At 36.0% G+C, this 18,591-nt stretch overlaps 1 protein-coding gene across 7 annotated transcripts in view; it reads left to right on the top strand.

The window, feature by feature from the left end:
• The window catches only part of UBR2 (ubiquitin protein ligase E3 component n-recognin 2), a 126,555-nt gene that overhangs the window by 56,257 nt on the left and 51,707 nt on the right, over window positions 1-18,591 (top strand). For 5 of the 7 annotated variants that reach the window (XM_047732584.1, XM_047732585.1, XM_047732582.1 and 2 more), the window contains exons 8-13: window positions 1,443-1,563; window positions 3,276-3,383; window positions 3,789-3,877; window positions 4,972-5,070; window positions 17,200-17,363; window positions 17,453-17,552. In XM_047732584.1, the coding sequence (XP_047588540.1) occupies window positions 1,443-1,563; window positions 3,276-3,383; window positions 3,789-3,877; window positions 4,972-5,070; window positions 17,200-17,363; window positions 17,453-17,552 (681 nt within the window). Of the gene's footprint in view, window positions 1-1,442; window positions 1,564-3,275; window positions 3,384-3,788; window positions 3,878-4,802; window positions 4,902-4,971; window positions 5,071-12,013; window positions 12,114-17,199; window positions 17,364-17,452; window positions 17,553-18,591 lie in introns of those variants that run through there. The other 2 variants (XM_047732583.1, XM_047732588.1) reach the window with 2 other exon arrangements.

Here is an 18,591-nt window from a genome sequence, read left to right as displayed (position 1 = left end):
AGGGAATATGAATGCCCTTCTCTAGAGGATGTTTGAATAAATCCACACGACAGAATATCATGAGTCATTAACCCAAAAAAAATCGGTTAACGCAAAGATGCACAAGAGTATGTATAGTATCCCATTTTTGTAGATCAAATAAAAATCTTCATAAATGTATATATATATAATATATAGATATAGAAAATATGCAGAGACATGCTGTGTTAATGTGGATTATGGGGATGGGATGAAGTTGGGGGTAGAAAGATGATCCAAACAAAAAATTATAATAGACTTAAGTAGACCTTTCTTCAAAAAAGTATATAAATTACCAGTAAGCACATGAAAACCATCCTCAACATCACTAATTGTTAGGGAAATGCAAATAAAAACCATGATGAGATACCACCTGTTACCCATTTGGATGACTATTATAAACAAAAACCATAACAACATCAAAAGAGTTGGCAAGGATATGGAGAAATTGCAACCCTTGCGCACACTGCTGGTGGGAATGTAAAATGGTACAGCTACTATGGAAAATTGTAATGTAGTTCCTCTAAAAATTAAAAGGGAATTACCATATGATCCAGCAGTTTTGCTTCTGGGTATATGCACAAAAGAATTGAAAGCAAGGTCTAGGAGATATTTGTACACCTATGTTCATAGCAGCATTGTTATTCACAATAGGCAAAAGACAGAGCAACTCAAGTGTCTATTGATGGATGAATGGATAAATAAAATCTATGTACATACAATATAATGTCATTCAGCCTTAAAAAGGAAGGAAATGCTGGTGCATGCTACAACATAGGTGAACCCTGAGGACATTATGCTGAGAGAAATAAGCCAGTCACAAAAAGATAGTGTATGATTCCATTTATATGATACCTATAGTGTTTGGTGGGTATAAAGTTTGGGTTCTTCAAGATGAAAAGAGTTCTGGAGAAAAATAAAAAGAGTTCTGGAGATTGGTTACACCACAGTGTGAATGTACTTAAGATTTCTGAACTATACATTTAAAAATGGTTACGTTGGAAATTATAGTTTATTATACAGCAGAGTTTTTCTTTTTTTCAAAGTATGGATAACATCACTTCTATACAGTGAAGCAAATTACTTAAATATGTAATTGCATTTAAGAAATTGAAAACCTAAAACAAATGTCAGCATTTAAGTAATTTCTAATTGGTGGGGCAGATTTTCAAGTATAGGACCAAAGACCCAGGTTACTCATAAGCTGTAACTTCTTACTTTTTTGGAGGAATCCTAAAATTCTTTCTAGATCCTAAATTAGGATCTGAGTAAGGCAAGCCAAGTGGTATTTTTCTTACACTCATACATGAAAAAAAAATTCTTCTGTATGATGAGAGTATAGTTACATTACATAAAAATGCTAGCTTTTTTCTATAAGACAGCCTTTTTAAGTTTATTTTTTCTTTCTGCCATTTCTTTTTAAGAGAAATACCAGTAGACAGACAAAGCCACTCAAAGTTCAAGTTATGCATTCGTCTATTGTCGCACATCAAAATTTTGGTTTGAAACTTTTGTCTTGGCTGGGAAGTATTATTGGATATTCAGGTAGGTTCAAAAAACTATTTTGGAAAAAATATCAAGTGAAATAATTTCTTTCTTTAGTTTCACATTTTAAAATAACATCTCAGAATATATTTATGCACACAAAACCCATGTTTCTCATATTTTGCTCCACAGGACTTTTTATATGCATACAAAGGATTATGTGTTCAAATAAATGCAGGAAATATTGGATTAAACAATAATAAATGGCTTTAATATGCTAATGAAATACAAATCTTGCAGACTTAATAAAAGAACCTTTTTTTTTTTTTTAACCCCATCCTTTGGAACTCTGTTCCACAGGGCAAGCTAGAAAATACTACTATAAATAAAACATAAGTGATTAGCAGTTTAAAGGATACAACACTAATGTTGATATCTTTGTTTTGACTCTTCTAACTTATGGTTACTAATAATTTGCAACTCCAAACACTTGCAGATTTGAAGTTACTGATTTATATTTGGTATTTTTTGTCTTTCCACATTCCACAAATTAGATAATCTTTTTAATGTGGTAGCAGAATGAAGAACCCACATGGCTAATACCAGAAATACAAGTTTGATGTATAAAATAGAATACTAAAGAGAAAAATAGGAACAGATCTAAGCTATTTGTTATACTGTTCTTCAGAAAGCAAGAGTGGTGGTTTGGATAAATGACATTGTGATGTTTATTATAAAGAGAAGTTCTAAAGTATTGTATTAAAAGAGCATTGCCACACGGTGAACACGACAGTTGAAAAAATACGGAGGTACTGAAACTTAGGAAACCACGTTTGCTTGTCTTTTTAAATGTCTTTCCATTTATTTTTTTTATCCTCAGTCTTTTTAGTTTTGGTATTTTCCATTGGATATCTGTTCACCAAGGTCTCCACTAGAGTAGTAATGAATAGTATCATGGAAGCAATTTCCTGCCAAAATTTTTTTTGAGATATTTACCCTTAATTATTTAAAGACCTTGTCTCTTATTTAATACTATATACGTATTTCTCTTTAGTCTTATAAACAATTCCTGTTTGGTGGCTTTTATAATTTTAAAATTACTCCATTTCTTTCCGATTTATTTTGCATCCTTATAGAAGACTAAAAACTGATTTTAATTATAAAGTATGAAACATAAGGTATTAAAGTTTTGGTTATGTTAATGCTTATGTTAATATTTGAAGAACTTTTTTTTTTAAGTTCAGGATTTAGAAGATGTTGTCTTCCAGGACCTTTCACATAGTAGGTACACATAGGTTCACAGAGAACATTTATTTAATGAGTGGAAACATTTTGCACAGCACTGATAAGTGGACTGGTGCTTATTATAGTACAGAGGCCATGCATACTTTTTTTTTTAATAATGGCAGCACAATTATACCTACCTGCACTTGTCATGGATGTAACAGTTTTATTATAATCTGGTTTAATTAACATAGGTCCTTAAAGAACTGTATTTAAATTCTTTACAACATAGAGGTCGTTGCCCTTCTGATAGGCTTATATTTTGGTATTCTGGAATAAGTGTTGGTGTAGAATGTGAGATTTGGAATTTTTCTCTTTTTGTGAAAATGCTAATAAAATAGTTAATATGTTTACTTTTTCTGAATAAAGTTGACCATTAACAAACATGTAAAGCTGTATAGATTCGCTGGAACATGTCTATTAAAATGTCATTTTATTTTAATATTTGATGTTTCTATTTCATTGACTACTTTTCTTCCTGTTTTAAGATGGGCTTCGTCGAATTTTATGTCAAGTTGGTTTACAAGAAGGGCCAGATGGCGAAAATTCTTCTCTAGTGGATAGATTGATGCTTAATGATTCCAAATTGTGGAAAGGTAATCTTTTAACTACTTTCAGGGTATAGGAGAACCTTAAATAAGTAAATGGGGAAAGGTTTTTTGGTTTTGTTTTGTTTTGTTTTGTTTCGTTTTATCTTCATTTGGGAAGGTATTTAATAAATATAGTTTTTAGAATTAACACATGCAGTCTTATTCTTTGGGAAAAACATCAACAGATTTTGGAGTCCATGACCCAAATTAAATGACCTTTATATTTTGTTAGAAAACTATTTTTAGAAAAAATTTTTTAAGAAGCAGATTGCAAGTGTTTTATACTGAAGGAACACATTTAGAGTTCTGCTCTTAAGACTCGAAATACAGTTGGACATATAAAAACCTTGGAATTGTAATTTTTGGCTTGTTTGATACATCATTATTTTACATCTACTCTTTTTGTAAAAGGTGCTAGGAGTGTGTATCACCAGTTGTTTATGAGCAGTCTCCTTATGGATTTGAAATACAAGAAATTGTTTGCTGTTCGATTTGCAAAGGTAAGTAGTCTCTCAGTTTGAAATTTAACGAAATGGGTATATACAGAGTAAATATAACCCATGATTATATCCAGGCTTTATAATATTAGCAACTAATAGTAATATGTCACCGTTTTGATTTTAAGTTCTCAGAAACTTCAATAGATGATCTTTTTATCTTTCATAAATAGAGTAAAATTCCAGCAGTAAGGCTTTTCTTTTGTGTCACCTGCCATGATAGTACAAACTTCCACCTGTGAGATGTATATGATATCAAATGATAAATGAAGAATTTAAACCTATGCCATTGTGTATTATGTATGGTACTATTCCCATTAAAATTTGTATAAGGAAAAGATCTTAGGTGAAATGACATATGTATGTATGGATGTGATTTAAGAATCATGAACTCTTGGTTGTTGATATTGTTGAATTATATTCTTTTCCCTTTTTGTAGTATGTGCTTATTTTTTTTTTTTTTAATTCACCTGAATTAGGAGTTCTTAATCAAGGAAGAATGTAAGGATCGTTTGGGGAGCTCTTTCAAAATACATCTCTCTGTGTCCCATTCTCAAACTTAATTAGGCAAATTCACCAAGAATGGGATCCAAGCATGTGTACTTGGAAAGAGCCATCAAGTGATTCTGATATACATCCATAGGAAATGAAAGTCTGGTTTCATCAGAGACCATGTAGAGCTGCTGTAATTTAGCCCTACCAGTGTACAGTAACATCCCAAGATTTTAGAAGCTGTTACTCCTATTTGAGCTCGTAAAGATTGTATAGTGAATCAGTATTTATACAAAATTTAATTGGTAGAAGTTATTTTAGTTATCATTTTCGTAGCAGTGTTATCTTACTGACTCCTCCAACCTTGACTTTTCATTATAATCCTTCAATATTTGGTCGATATGGATTAGAGGTGAATCTCCCCCTTGTTGTTTAGAATTACCAGCAGTTGCAGAGAGATTTTATGGAGGATGATCACGAGCGAGCAGTGTCCGTGACTGCTCTGTCTGTCCAGTTCTTCACCGCACCTACTCTGGTGAGTAGTGCTTGCCTTTTCTTTGTAACTGATAGCTGGCACTCCTTGCCTTTTTTTGCCTTCTTAATAGAACTATGAGCGTTTGCAGAGTGATTATGTGACAGATGACCACGACAGAGAGTTTTCAATCGCAGACCTCTCGGTTCAGATATTCACAGTTCCTTCACTTGTAAGTACTGAAAGACTAAGAAGAACTTTCTTGTTTGCCATTGACAGAAATAAAGCCTTAAAATACTAGAGAATAAAGATTTGTATAATCCTGAATAATATCTTTTTAATGGGTGATCAGACTTCAGACACCTTCAGCCATACTAGAACATAGCCTTCAGTATGTAATCTAGAAAGAAAAAGTCATTTAAACTTAATCTGTACATTGTCATACTACTTCCCCAAGGTTTTGAACTGGTAAGTTTAAAATTCAGCTGATTGGTTTAACAAACGTATCCATTAGAAATAGCATTTTAGGGCGCCTGGGTGGCTCAGTGGGTTAAAGCCTCTGCCTTCGGCTCAGGTCATGATCTCAGGGTTCTGGGATCGAGCTCCACATCGGGCTCTCTGCTCAGCAGGGAGCCTGCTTCCTCCTCTCTCTCTGCCTGCCTCTCTGCCTACTTGTGATCTCTTTCTCTGTCAAATAAATAAAGTCTTTAAAAAAAAAAAAAAGAAATAGCATTTTATATACAATGTCACATTTTGAGAAGCTTCCTTCCCCCCCAGTAAGGCAATTGAATCATAGTGGTTGGAGGTGGTCTTATACGAAGTTTCACTAGTTGCCCAGGAAGGCATCACTATGTTTTAGTGCTATTCAGTAATTAAAATTCATATTTAATTTATTTGACAAAAATGTGTTGAGATCTTTTATTTCTTGGACACAGTTCTAAGCTTTGGCAGTACAGCGGTGAACAAAAACAGATGCAGTCCTTGCCCTCATGGAACTTAAAATAATGGGAAAGATTCACAGAATTGGTTAATTAAAACTGTAATGAAAACTCAAGAATTTCATTGTTTTGAGAGAGAATCATAGAGAGATCTAACCTATTCCCAGAGTTCAGAGAAGGGTTCTGTAGGGAAAGCACCTTTATGTGGGGTCATGAAGGAAAGTTCATTTAAATGGACCAGCACTTGAGCAGGTCCTGAGTTAGGAAAGCTCCTATCCAGGAAACAGAAGGAAAGCCAGCACAGTTGAAGATCCTTAAAGATGGAATAAAATAGAAGGCCGGTGCCTAATTGTATAGCATTCTAGGGTTATTTTCCTACAGAGGTGCATTTTCCAATTTTTTTTTGTTTGTTTTGAATGAGTGTTTTTCTCAGGATTACCTTTATGTTCAAGGATGTATTCTAGTCCAGTTGTGAAACTGTCTGTATCCACTAATGAAATATTACAAGCCATGAGAAGGATTTTGGTTCAGTGGGAGATCAGTGAAGATTTTAAAAGTGGCATTTACATCGTCAGTTTGTGATTTTTAAAAGATCGTGCTGTTTGTAATTTGGAGAACAAATTGACAGGGGGCAAAAGTGAGCATGAGGAACCTAATTAGAAGCTGATGCTGTGATCCAGACAAGAATTGGTGGTAACTCAAGCTGGGATTGTGGCAGTAGATGTGAGTTGTGAGAGAGATATAAATAGTAAAAGCTACAGAATTGGCCAGACTTGGTTTGGGGGATCAGTTGGTGATTGTTTGTTCAACTGGAGAAAAAGGGTAAAGATGACTTCCATGTTTGTGACTTGCAGCCCAATGGATGTCATACCACCTGCACAGGGGATTTTGGAAAATGAGTAGGATTTGTGAAGAGAGAAAGTGATGCTTTCATTTTTAGTCAGGGATGTTTGAGAAGCCTCTGAGATATCCTATGTGTGTTCATATCTGTGCTTCCTCCATTGTTGTCCATTTCCATGTCTGTACCCAGTTCTAATAATTTCTTTAATGTTCTCAGGCTTCTTCTTCTTCTTCTTCTTTTTTTTTTTTTAAGATGAACTAAAATTGGGACGCCTGGGTGGCTCAGTTGGTTAAGCCGCTGCCTTTGGCTGAGGTCATGATCCCAGGATCCTGGGATTAAGTCCCGCATTGGACTCCTTGCTCAGTGGGGAGCCTCTGCCTGCCACTAGGCCTACTTATGCACGTGCTCTCTCTCTCTCTCTCTCTCACTGTCTCTGACAAATAAATAAATAAATATAATCTTTTTTTAAAAAGGTGAACTAAAATCACACAAAAACACATTAGGATTTTGATTGAAAATGTATTTAAAGATACTTTGGGAAGAACTGATATCTTTGCAATATCAAATATCCCTGTCCAGGAACATAATTTGTCCTCATTTATTAAGTCTTATTTTATGTTCTTATTACAAACTTACTGTTCTCTTCTTGTGGGTCTTATACATTTTTAATCTGGCTATGTCTGGCATGTAGAAAAAGCACTGTTACTTACGTATTCATCTTAAATCTTTCTGGTCTTCTTAATTATATCTAAATGTTAAATTTTGTGTTAAATAATTTTGTATTAAATAACAAAATAATATTTTGTGTTAAAATCAACACAAAATATTATTTTGGGATTTTGAGTAATCTACAAGTAAATTTTGTTCTACTATTCCATCTTCTATTTTTTCCTGTCTGATTCTTTTAGTTAGAAACAATAGACAAATACCGTATGTACTCATTTATTCAGAACTTACTTATTTAGCACCTTTACTGAGCAGGTATTGTTGTGGGCTCTGGAGAAAAATATTGCAGTAAACAAAGCAGACAAAAGTCCCTGATCCTATGGAATTTATAGTCTCATTGGGAAGAGACAGATATACAAACAGTTGGATACCATTTATGAATCAAGTGTTGATGAGTGCTATGAAGTAGAAAAGCAGGTTGAGCGGATAGAGAGTGACACTTAAGGGATCATACTTCATACAAGGTTATCAGAAGGCCTCTCAGAGAAGTAGTGTTTGAACAGGAACCTGAAGAAAGTGAGAGATGAGTAATGTGACTAACTGGTGGAAGAGCCTCCTGGGCAGAGAGAGCAGCAAGTACAGAAGTTCTGAGATGAATGTGCACTTGACATTTTGGAAGAAAGAATCTGAAACAGGCCAGTGTTGCTAGATAAATGAGGAAAATGGTCAGTGACATCACTGAGGTATAGGGTTGAAGATGGAATGGGCAAGGGCCATTGTAAGAGCTTAGGTCTTTTGTCTAAAGAAAGTATAATAAGGGAAATGATAAAAGAACAGAAATTAATAAAACAAAGCAAATATATGTGATAAAAAAATCAGTACAACCAAAATTTGGTTCTTTTAACACACCAAGGAAAAAAGGAATAGATATTTAGAAAGACTAATAAAGAAAAATAGAAAAATTTTATTGTGAAAAGGGCTGCAAAAAAGCACAGGCCTTACAGATATTAAGTAGAAAATAAGACAGTATTGGGACCAACTTAAATCAGCATAATTGGAAGTTTGGATGAGATGAACAGATTCCTAAGAAAACCCACAGGTTATTAAAAGAGAAATAAGGAACAGAAATTTTTAATTATTATAAAAATCTTCTCACAAGTCCCCGGCCCCAAGTGGCTACACTGGAGAATCCTTCAAATATTTAAGGAAGAAATAACACCTGTCTTACATTAATTTTTCTGGAAAACAGAGAAAGAATATACTGGCCAATTTAATTGAGTTCTCTGTTATCTTGATACCAAAACCCAGCAAGGCAATTTACAAGAAAATTACCATCCACTCCCTCTCACAGATGAGGTTACACAAATCAAATCAGGCAATATAGAAAAAGGATAATACATCACACCAACTTTGGTTTTTTTCCTTAATGCAAGAGTAGTATAATATTTGGGGAAAAAAATCAGCTGGCATAATTCACCTTATTAACAGATGGGGGAAAATTGTATCAAATGCTTTTTCTGAATTAATGAAATTTAGCATTTACTTATAATTTAAAACAAAATACCTCATACCTAGGAATGAAAGAGAACTTTAATCTGATAGAGTACCTAAGAACAAAACAAAAAGTAAAAACCTCAAGCAAACATTCTACTTAATGCTAAGTATTAAAAGCTTTTCCCCTGAGATGAGGAATGAGAAAGATTCCTGCTTTTATTCACCACATGATGACAACCATTCTTTCTGTAATTTCTTAAGATAGATGTTTAAGTTGTTGGCTTTCAGCCTTTCTCTCCTGATAAGTGCATTTAAGGCTTAAGTTTCCACCTAAGCAATAACATTAGCTGCATCCCACAATTTTGTAATGTCCTATTTTTATTATACAGTTCAAAAAAATCCACTGAGTTCCTTTGGGACCTCTTCTTCCTTGACCTATTTTTTTCTTCTTTGTGGTTATACTCCTTAGAGATATATTGCTAAATTTCAAAACACTTGGGCATTTTCTAATAATTATTTTGTTTTGAACTTAGTTTAATTTTACTGTTGTTGGAGAACTTACTGATTTCAGTTGTCTGTTTAGTCTAGCTTTATGGCCCAGAATATTTTCAGTTTTGATAAATATCCCATGTGAACTTAAAAATAATGTATATTCTCTTATCATTGGGTACAGTGTTTCTGTATGTCACTTGGGTCAAGTTTGTTCATTTTCATTGTGTAAGTCTTACATATTTACTAATCTTCTGCCTGCTTGTTCCATCAACTGTTGAAGTGTCTTAGGGTTTCCCACAGTGATTGTTAGATTTGTCTTTCTCCTTTTACTTCTGTTTCTATATACCTGTTTTATATATCTTTATGTTATTGACCACATACAAATTTAGAATTGTACCTTATAGATTAAACCTTTTACCGTTATGAGTTATCTTTTTCATCTCAGATAATACTGCTGACTTAAAGTAATTTATCTGATATTACAGCAACAACTCCTTTCTATTGGTTAGTGTTTGCATAATATGTCTTTTCCTTTTTTTTTTTTTTTTTTTTAAGAGAGAGATAGTTGGGAGTAGAGGAAGGGGCAGAGGGAGAAGGAGAGAATCTGAAGCAGCCCCTACTGCCAGCGCAGAGCCCGACATGGGGTTCAATCTCACAACCCAGAGATCATGACCTGAGCTGAAATTAAGAGTTGGATGCTTAACCAGCTGAGCCGCCCAGACACCTCACATTTTTAACTCTTTTGTACCCTTATATTGAACTTACATCGCTTTTTTTTTTTTTTTTTTTTTTTAATTTTTTTTAAGATTTTATTTATTTATTTGACAGATAGAGATCACAGGTAGGCAGAGAGGCAGGCAGAGAGAGAGAGGAGGAAGCAGGCTCCCCGCTGAGCAGAGAGCCCGATGTGGGGCTCGATCCCAGGACCCTGGGACCATGACCTGAGCCGAAGGCAGAGGCTTTAACCCACTGAGCCACCCAGGCACCCCCTTACATCGCTTTTATAAAGCATGTATTTGGGTTTTGTTGTTTACCCAATCTGTCACACCTGATGATGTAATCAGATTACTGCTCGTTTAATGTAATTACTGGTATATTTAGCTTTAAAGATCACCTTGTGGGAAAAAAAATGATCAATTAGTGATCTTTTTTTTCTCTTTGAACCACCTATTTTGTTTCTTTTTCTCTTCTTTCTTACCTTCTTTTGGATTAAGTAGTTATTATTTCTTTCCCCCACCCATTCTTAACTTGTCTTACATTAACTTACTACTCTCATAAGGGTGACTCTAAAGCAGTTTTACTCCGAAGTGTCAGTAATGACAGGATAAACAATTTGTACCAGAATGTGAACCAACACGTTGTTGATCTCATCAAAACTCTTGCTATGAGAGGGGCGCCTGGGTGGCTCAGTGGGTTAAGCCTCTGCCTTTGGCTCAGGTCATGATCTCAGGGTCCTGGGATAAGCCCCGCATGGGCCCTCTGCTCAGCAGGGAGTCTGCTTCCCTCCCCCGCCCCGCCCCCCCCCCCCCCCCCCCCCGCCTGCCTCTCTGCCTACTTGTGATCTCTCTCTGTCAAATAAATAAATAAAATCTTAAAAAAAAAAACCAACAAACCTCTTGCTATGAGAAAAAAAAAGTCAGCTAAATTAAACTGTTACTAGTTGATTTATCTTCTTGTCATAACAAGCAATTTGTATGCTGCTGGTCCATGGACTGTAGTTTGAGTAGCACTGTCCTAGAGTTTACGCGTGCATCCCTGATACTGCAGGCCAGCGCCATGTTTTCAGCCCCTGAAGGGTGGAAGTCTAGATGTCCCCACTCAGCCTTTGTTGGTGTAGATGGGAATGGAGCTACAGTTTTTCCTGTAGCAGTTGCCTAGAGTAGAGGGGCTCTTGTCTGAAAGTTTTCTCTCCTGCTGGGTTACTTCTTTCCTGTGACTGAGAGAGCTGGCTTTTATTGGGGCTTTTAAAAAAAAATCTGCCCCCATTGGCATATTCAGGTTACCAGCTTCTTAGAACTCTCTGCCATGTCATTTCTTGGGTTCTCTGAGGTCCCTAGCCAGTCTGCCTTCTAGCCACCTCTCTGAGTCTTCTGGTGTTCTTTTGCATATAATATCCAGGATTCTTAGGTGTACTTAGAAAACTAGAGAAAACTACCTACTCCCTCTAACCTGATCACTGGAACAATAAAATCCATCCTTTTTTTTTTTTTTTTTTTTTAATGGATTCCAGTTTTCTGGTGAAATTCTCCATTTTTTCCTCAGTTTTCTGAACATGTAAATCGTAGTTATTTTAAAGTCATGGTCTGATCTGGGAGTGCCTGGGTGGCTCAGTCAGTTGAGCTTTCGATTCTTGATTTCAGCTCAGGTCATGATGTCAGGGTCGTGGCTTTGAGCCCCGTGTCAGGCTCTGTGCTCAGTGTGAATTCTGCTTGGGATTCTCTCCCTTTTCCTCTCCCTCTGCTCCTGCCCCTGCTCTCTCTCTCTCAAGTGGATAAATAAATACATCTTAAAGTCATAGTCTGATAATGTCATTATCTAGATCATTTGTAGGTCTATGTTTTTATGTTTTTGCTTCAGATGTTTTCCTTCAGATGCTGAAGGAAAAGCAGCTCCAGAATGTTGGCTCACCTCGCTCTGCCATGTGCCTTCTCCATGGTTTTATCCCCTCGAGTCCTTATTTCCTCAGCAGCTCTCTAATGATTTCAAACTTTTCTTCCTAACTGATCTTTTCTGGTTGTTCTTAGGGGGAAATGTTGGTCAGCCTCAAGCTTCCATCATGACTGGAAGCAGAAGAGTTACATGTATCATTTCTTGAAAAAACACCTTAGTAATTCATCTGCCTATCCCTGCTTAAAGTCAGTTGCCTAGGGGCGCCTGGGTGGCTCAGTCATTAAGCATCTGCCTTTGGCTCGGGTCATGATCCCAGGGTCCTGGGATCAAGACCCACGTCAGGCTCTCTCTCATTTTGATTTTTAGTCCTTTAAAATGCTTAATAACTTTTTATTGACATTTGTCTTAGATTTCAGCAGTATTGATTTATGATTTATATAGCTTTGATTTTCTTTATAGATACTGGATGTAGATACTGTATCCCTATGCTGGCAGCTTTCTCAGATTTGGAAATTTCGTAGTCATTCTCTTCTCAAATACGGTTTCTGTCCATTCTCTTTCTCATTGCCTTCTGTTAGGATGTTCTTTATTACAAAATCTTAGACACTGCATGATATCTTTCTTCTAAGAAGATTCCCCTTAATGTTAGGCAGCTGGAGAGAGGCCTGTCACCTTAGTCCAGTTAGGAATTGACATGACGCCAGGTTGTTTTGGCAAGACTGTCTTCTGAGTCATCCTCACCCCTGAAACATTATCCTCTAAGATTTCCCAATCAAGAGCCTAGAGGGTTCACACAAGTCTTCCCCTCTCTAGGGTCCTGAACTCGTTTTATTTCCTCCACTTGCTAAAACTGCCACATCGCTCCTCTGCTCTTCTAGTCTTTCTGCTCTTAGACTTCTGGCCTGCATAGCTTCAGAATTTTGCAGGTATCTTATGGGGGAAAATGGAAGAAAATTGGACTCCATTCGTATTCTACTGTTCTTACTAGAGTCCTGGCCACCCCACTCTCCACGCCAGATAAAATCTTTGGTTTTTCTTCCTGTCAGCAGTTTTGTCAGACTCTTTCCCAGTCTCTTCTGTCTCATTTTGTCCAGTTCCCAGAAGAGTCAGATGCTGAAGGAAAAGCAGCTCCAGAATGTTGGCTCACCTCCCTCTGCCATGCCCCTTCTCCATGGTTTTATCCCCTCAAATTCTTATTGTCTCAGCAGCACTCTAATGATTTCAGACTTCTCTTCCTAACTGATCTTTTCTGGTTGTTCTTAGGGGGAAATGTTGGTCAGCCTCAAGCTTCCATCATGACTGGAAGCAGAAGAGTTACATGTATCATTTCTTGAAAAAGCACCATTAGTAATTCATCTGCCTATCCATGCTTAAAAATCAATTGCCTAGGGGCGCCTGGGTGGCTCAGTCATTAAGTGTCTGCCTTAGACTCGGGTCATGATCCCAGGGTCCTGGGATCGAGCCCCGCGTCGGGCTCTCTGCTCAACCGGGAGCCTGCTTCTCCACTCTCCCACTCCCCCTTCTTGTGTTCCCTCTCTCGCTGTGTCTCTTTGTCAAATAAATAAATAAAATCTTTTTAAAAAATCAAATGCCTAGATATTAGTGAAATGTTATATATCCGTGATAGAATCCGATATATTGATTGATCTTTTGGGTTAACTGAAAATTCAGTCTTCATTTTTAAATAGCCTGGTCAAAAACCAAAACTAATAGTTCAAGTGATGACAGTATCTTACTTGTTCTAATTTGTTTTTATTAGATGTGCCCTAATTTATAGTCAGCATTACCCCTGTATGCTGTATCATGTTTAGCTTAACTAAAAGTGTGTACACAGGCCATTATTATTCAATAAAGCTTTTCAGAGGAGTGCATGGGTGGTTCAGTCAGTTGGTCATCCGACTTGATTTCAGCTCATGTCCTGCCTGATCTCAGGGTGGTGAGATTGACCCCCATGTCAGGCTCTGTGCTCATTGTGGAATCTCCTTGAGATTCTCTCTCTCCCTCTGCCCCTGCCCCTCCTGATGCTCACACTCTCTTGCTCTCAAAATAATAAATAAGATCTGTATAAAAAAAATCTTAAAAAATAAAATGGGGGCTCCTGGGTGGCTCAGGCATTAAGCCTCACCCTTTGGCTGAGGACATGATCCCAGAGTCTTGGGATCAAGCCCTGCATTGGGCTCCCTGTTCCACGGGAAGCAGCCTTCTCCCTCTCCCACTCCCCCTGCTTGTGTTCCCTCTCTCACTGTCTCACTCTCTCTGTCAAATAAATCAAATAAAAAATCTTTTTAAAAAATTAAAAATAAAGTTTTTCAGAGTCTTGGGTGACTATGGCCCATTTTGAATATGTGTTAGATATGTAATGAGCCTTGCAACACAAGATTGAATATAAATTACATAAAATGAATAAAATTGTAATTAAGGTAAGTAGCAGTAGTATAATTTAAAGCAAAGCGAATTACAGGCATTTAAAAATTAAGCAGTTTGGGGATGCCTGGGTGGCTCAGTTGGTTAAGTGACTGCCTTTGGCTCAGGTCATGTCAAGCCCCACCTCCCTCTCCCTCTGTCCCTCCCTCTGCCTGTGCTGTCTTGCTTTCTCTCTCTCTCAAATAAATAAAATCTTTTAAAAAATAAATAAAATAAAAATAAAAATTAAGCACTTTCAGGGTAATAAGAAGTTCTAGAACTGTATAATATTAGATATTTAATGTTGAAGGTTACCTTGAAAGGTTAGCAACAATCTAGGCAAGAGGTGATAAAGCCAAGTACTTAAAGTTTTTTGTTCTTCTTTTCTGAACTTTTGTTCTTGCTTTCTCTGGTTTTCATTTTAGAAGTGGAAATGCCTGAATAACTCCCATCTCTTAATGGGACATTACTAATAGACATCTTAACTGATTTTTTTTTTAAGTTGGCACCCATGACAATCAGAATCCAATCTAAAATTATGCAGTGGATAAACCGTCTCTTTTAATATTCATCTGAAACTGAAAATGCTAAATAAATGCCTTGGTTGGTGAGATTTACATTCCACCAATATTGTCTCTACCAAACTTCCTTCACCTATTGATTATGCGTCTTGTAAGCATGCTCTACAGAGTTTTTTCTTAGGTCACTCAAATTGCATTATACCCATTTTACTTACTCAAAATCAACTAATTCAGCAAACAAAGAAAAGGACTGGTTTTTTCTTTTTTTAAAAGATTTTATGTATTTATTTGAGAGAGAATGAGAGAGAGAGAGCATGAGAAGAGGGAGGGTCAGAGAAGCAGACTCCCTGCCAAGCAGGGACCCTGATGTGGGCCTCAGTCCCGGGACTCCAGGATCATGACTTGAGCCGAAGGCAGCTGCTTAACCAACTAAGCCACCCAGGTGCCCCATCCTTTTATCTTAACCTGTCAATACCTCCTCTTCTTCAAAGTTGACCTTAGTCTTCACTGTGTAGGAAAACGAGCAGAACTTAATCCTGTTGATGTTGAGGTCTTAGGTCCTATGTCCTGACAATGTGATGATGACTTTTGAGTTTTTCAAAGGAATATTTAACTATATAGATTTTTCTCTTTATCTGATAACCTCAGAACCTTTACATTAGAACACAGCCTTACTATATTCTTAGACTTATATCTTCTGCACTTTTTTGTCCTACTTTTTTTAAAAGATTTATTTATTATTTTAGAGAAAGAGAGCACACGTGGGCAGGGGAAGGGGCAGAGAGAGGGAGAGAAGTATGGAGCCTGGCATGTGGCTCAATCCCATGACCCTGAGATCATGACCACCTGAGCCGAAATCAAGAAGTTGGAAACTTAACCAACTGAGCCACCCAAGCACCCTGTCCTACTTTTTGATGCAACTTTCTATATTGCTAATTGATTAGTGGGAGACCTAGTTAAGTAGGTCCCCCCAATACCAGTAATACCCTTGAGCCTAGTTAGGCTAGAAAGGTAGAGGAAAACCATGATCATTTATAGCACAGTAATAAGGAGGTATTCAAATAATATTAGACCTTCTGACTTTATTATGGAGCAGAAAAGGAAATGCAAATTGTTATAAAATAATGTCCAACCTCATTCAAAGTAAGATGAAATCTAAAATCATCAGAATGGCAAAGATCAAATGTTTAAAGTTTCACTGTGTTACTGAAAGCACGAGGGGAAAGTCACACACTGTAGATGGACATATAAATTGGTAAGCTTCTTTGTGGAGACAGTTTGGTGATATCAGTAAAATTTATAATGTACGTACACTTTAACCCAGTAACTCCACTAATAGAAAATTATTCTAAAAATATCCTTGCAGTTGTACACAGCTAATATTCATTGCAACATCTTTTGTAATAAATAGCAGAAGATTGGAAAAAACCCAGATGTCTCATGTCTCACCATTAAGGGCCTGCCTGGCTAAATAAAGTATGATAGAAAAAAATAACCTGGTGATAGTTACGACTATTGAGGGAATTGATATGAACTGATATGGAACAATCTCTAAAATACATGAAGTTAAAAAAACAAGTGCAGAACAATGTTTATAATATGCTATCCTTTAAGGGTCAGAAATAGGTATAATTAAATATATGTAGAGAAATAGGTATAATTAAATATATGTATACTTCTATCTACTTAGTAACACTTAACCCATATATTATAAATGTATATATGTGTGTGTGTGTGTGTGTGTGTGTGTGTGTGTGTGTGTGTGTGTGTGTGTGTTGGTACATATATGTATGTATTATACACACACACACCATCTCTGGAAGAATATGCAAGAAAACTGCTCAAAGAGATTGATTGCCTTTGCAAGGGGGACCTTGGGAGCTAGGAAACTTTTTACCTTTTTTTTTTTTTTTAGTCATTTAAATGTATTTGCTTATTCAAAAATACATAGATATATACATAGAAACAAAAAATAAATTTTAAAAGGAGATTAAGAGGAAATACAGTTTCATACTGAGTTCTACAGAATCTGTGATGTGAACCTCTGGATCCTAGAATAATTATACCATACCATTATAGGTGTCTAAATGTCTCAGTTAAGGAAAATTTGCAGCCTGGTTCAGATCCCCCACCCTGAATTATCTTTGAATAATGAGCCTTGGATCTGTCTCCCAAAATTCTGGCATCTTTCTCCGTGATATAATTGTCGCTTCATACACGTGGCAGTTGGAGTAAGTAATTGTTATTTAGAAATACACAGTAATGCATTTATGATATTATGTAGTTACAGTGAAAAAGGTTTAAACTTCAAAGAGCTAACCACTGTTGGTGACTTTTTTTAGCTTTCTAGTAAATAGGTTTTAATCACCAATGTACCCTGATACACTTTTTTCTAGGCTCGGATGCTTATCACAGAAGAAAACCTGATGACCATCATCATTAAGACTTTTATGGATCATTTGAGACATCGAGATGCCCAGGGTAGATTTCAGTTTGAACGATACACTGCTTTACAAGCCTTCAAGTTTAGGAGAGTTCAGAGCCTTATTTTAGATCTCAAGTAAGTTTTTGTTTAATTATCCAACCACTTGCAACTTGTAATATGTCAGTGTTTACCCATATGTTCATTGCTATTTTTATCTTGTTCAGGTATGTGTTAATTAGCAAACCAACCGAGTGGTCAGATGATCTGAGGGAGAAATTCCTAGAAGGATTTGATGCCTTTTTGGAATTACTCAAATGTATGCAGGTATGGATAAATGGAACATTTTAAAGAGGAGAACTTTCTTTTTCTTTCTTTTCTTTTCTTTTTTTTTTTTTTTTGGTTCATTGCACTGAACATCTTTTGTGTTTTCATTTGGGGCACATTTCCAAAAGAATAATTTAGATGACTATAATTTGGACAAAGAAACTCCTCTTAAATTGGAAACTCTTAGAATGGTATAGAATGAATGACATCCAAGCAAAAGTTCTGGCATCTACTATTCTTTTGTATTTGGTTGTTCTTTTGGTTACCATTAACGTTCTTTTTTTGAGGATTGCAAGTTTACTGTTTTTTAATATGCTTACATGGAAATATTGTGAAGTTAAGAAACTATAATGTTTATTTAAGAAACTATAATATTTAATTTTTTTTGTTTAATGTTTCCATAATTCTTTTTCTCTCCTTGGTATATTTATATAATACAGTATAGAACTTACTCCCCTCTGTTTAATTCTGTTTTTTTGGAAACACCATCATACACAGAACAGAATCTAGAAGCAGAAGCTAACTGGTATGGTTTTAACTGTAAGAAGGTAGATATCATGCCAAAATATCTGAGCCATACCATTATAATTCTTTTAGTAGCTATCTGGCTTCCTTAAGCAAGAAATAAAATCAACTTATCATTTTTGGAAAATATTCTGATTTCTGTATTGGGTTAGGATACCCAATTTAATTTATTACAATACTTCTCTGCTTTTCTATCTGTAGAAACTTTGGCCATTTTAAATATTAGAGATACCGTCTATTTTCTGTAATCAGTTCTGATGCACAAAGAGGGTAGTTACACTAGTTTCTTTTTTTCTTTTCTCTCTCTTTTTTTTTTTTTTTTTAAAGATTTTATTTATTTATTTGACAGAGGGAGAAGGAGAAGCATGCCACCCCCTGATCATGGAGCCCAATGCAAGGCTCAATCCCAGGACTCTGAGATCATGACCTGAGCCGAAGACAGATGCTTAACCAACTGAGCTACCCAGACACCCTGTTAAGCTAGTTTCTAAAACATTATATTCTTACTTAAAAT

The sequence above is a fragment of the Lutra lutra genome, chromosome 6 (genome assembly GCF_902655055.1).
Source record: "Lutra lutra chromosome 6, mLutLut1.2, whole genome shotgun sequence".
NCBI lineage: Eukaryota > Metazoa > Chordata > Mammalia > Carnivora > Mustelidae > Lutra > Lutra lutra.
Note: the sequence above shows the minus strand (reverse complement) of the source record. Positions and strands in the feature narration are given on the sequence as shown.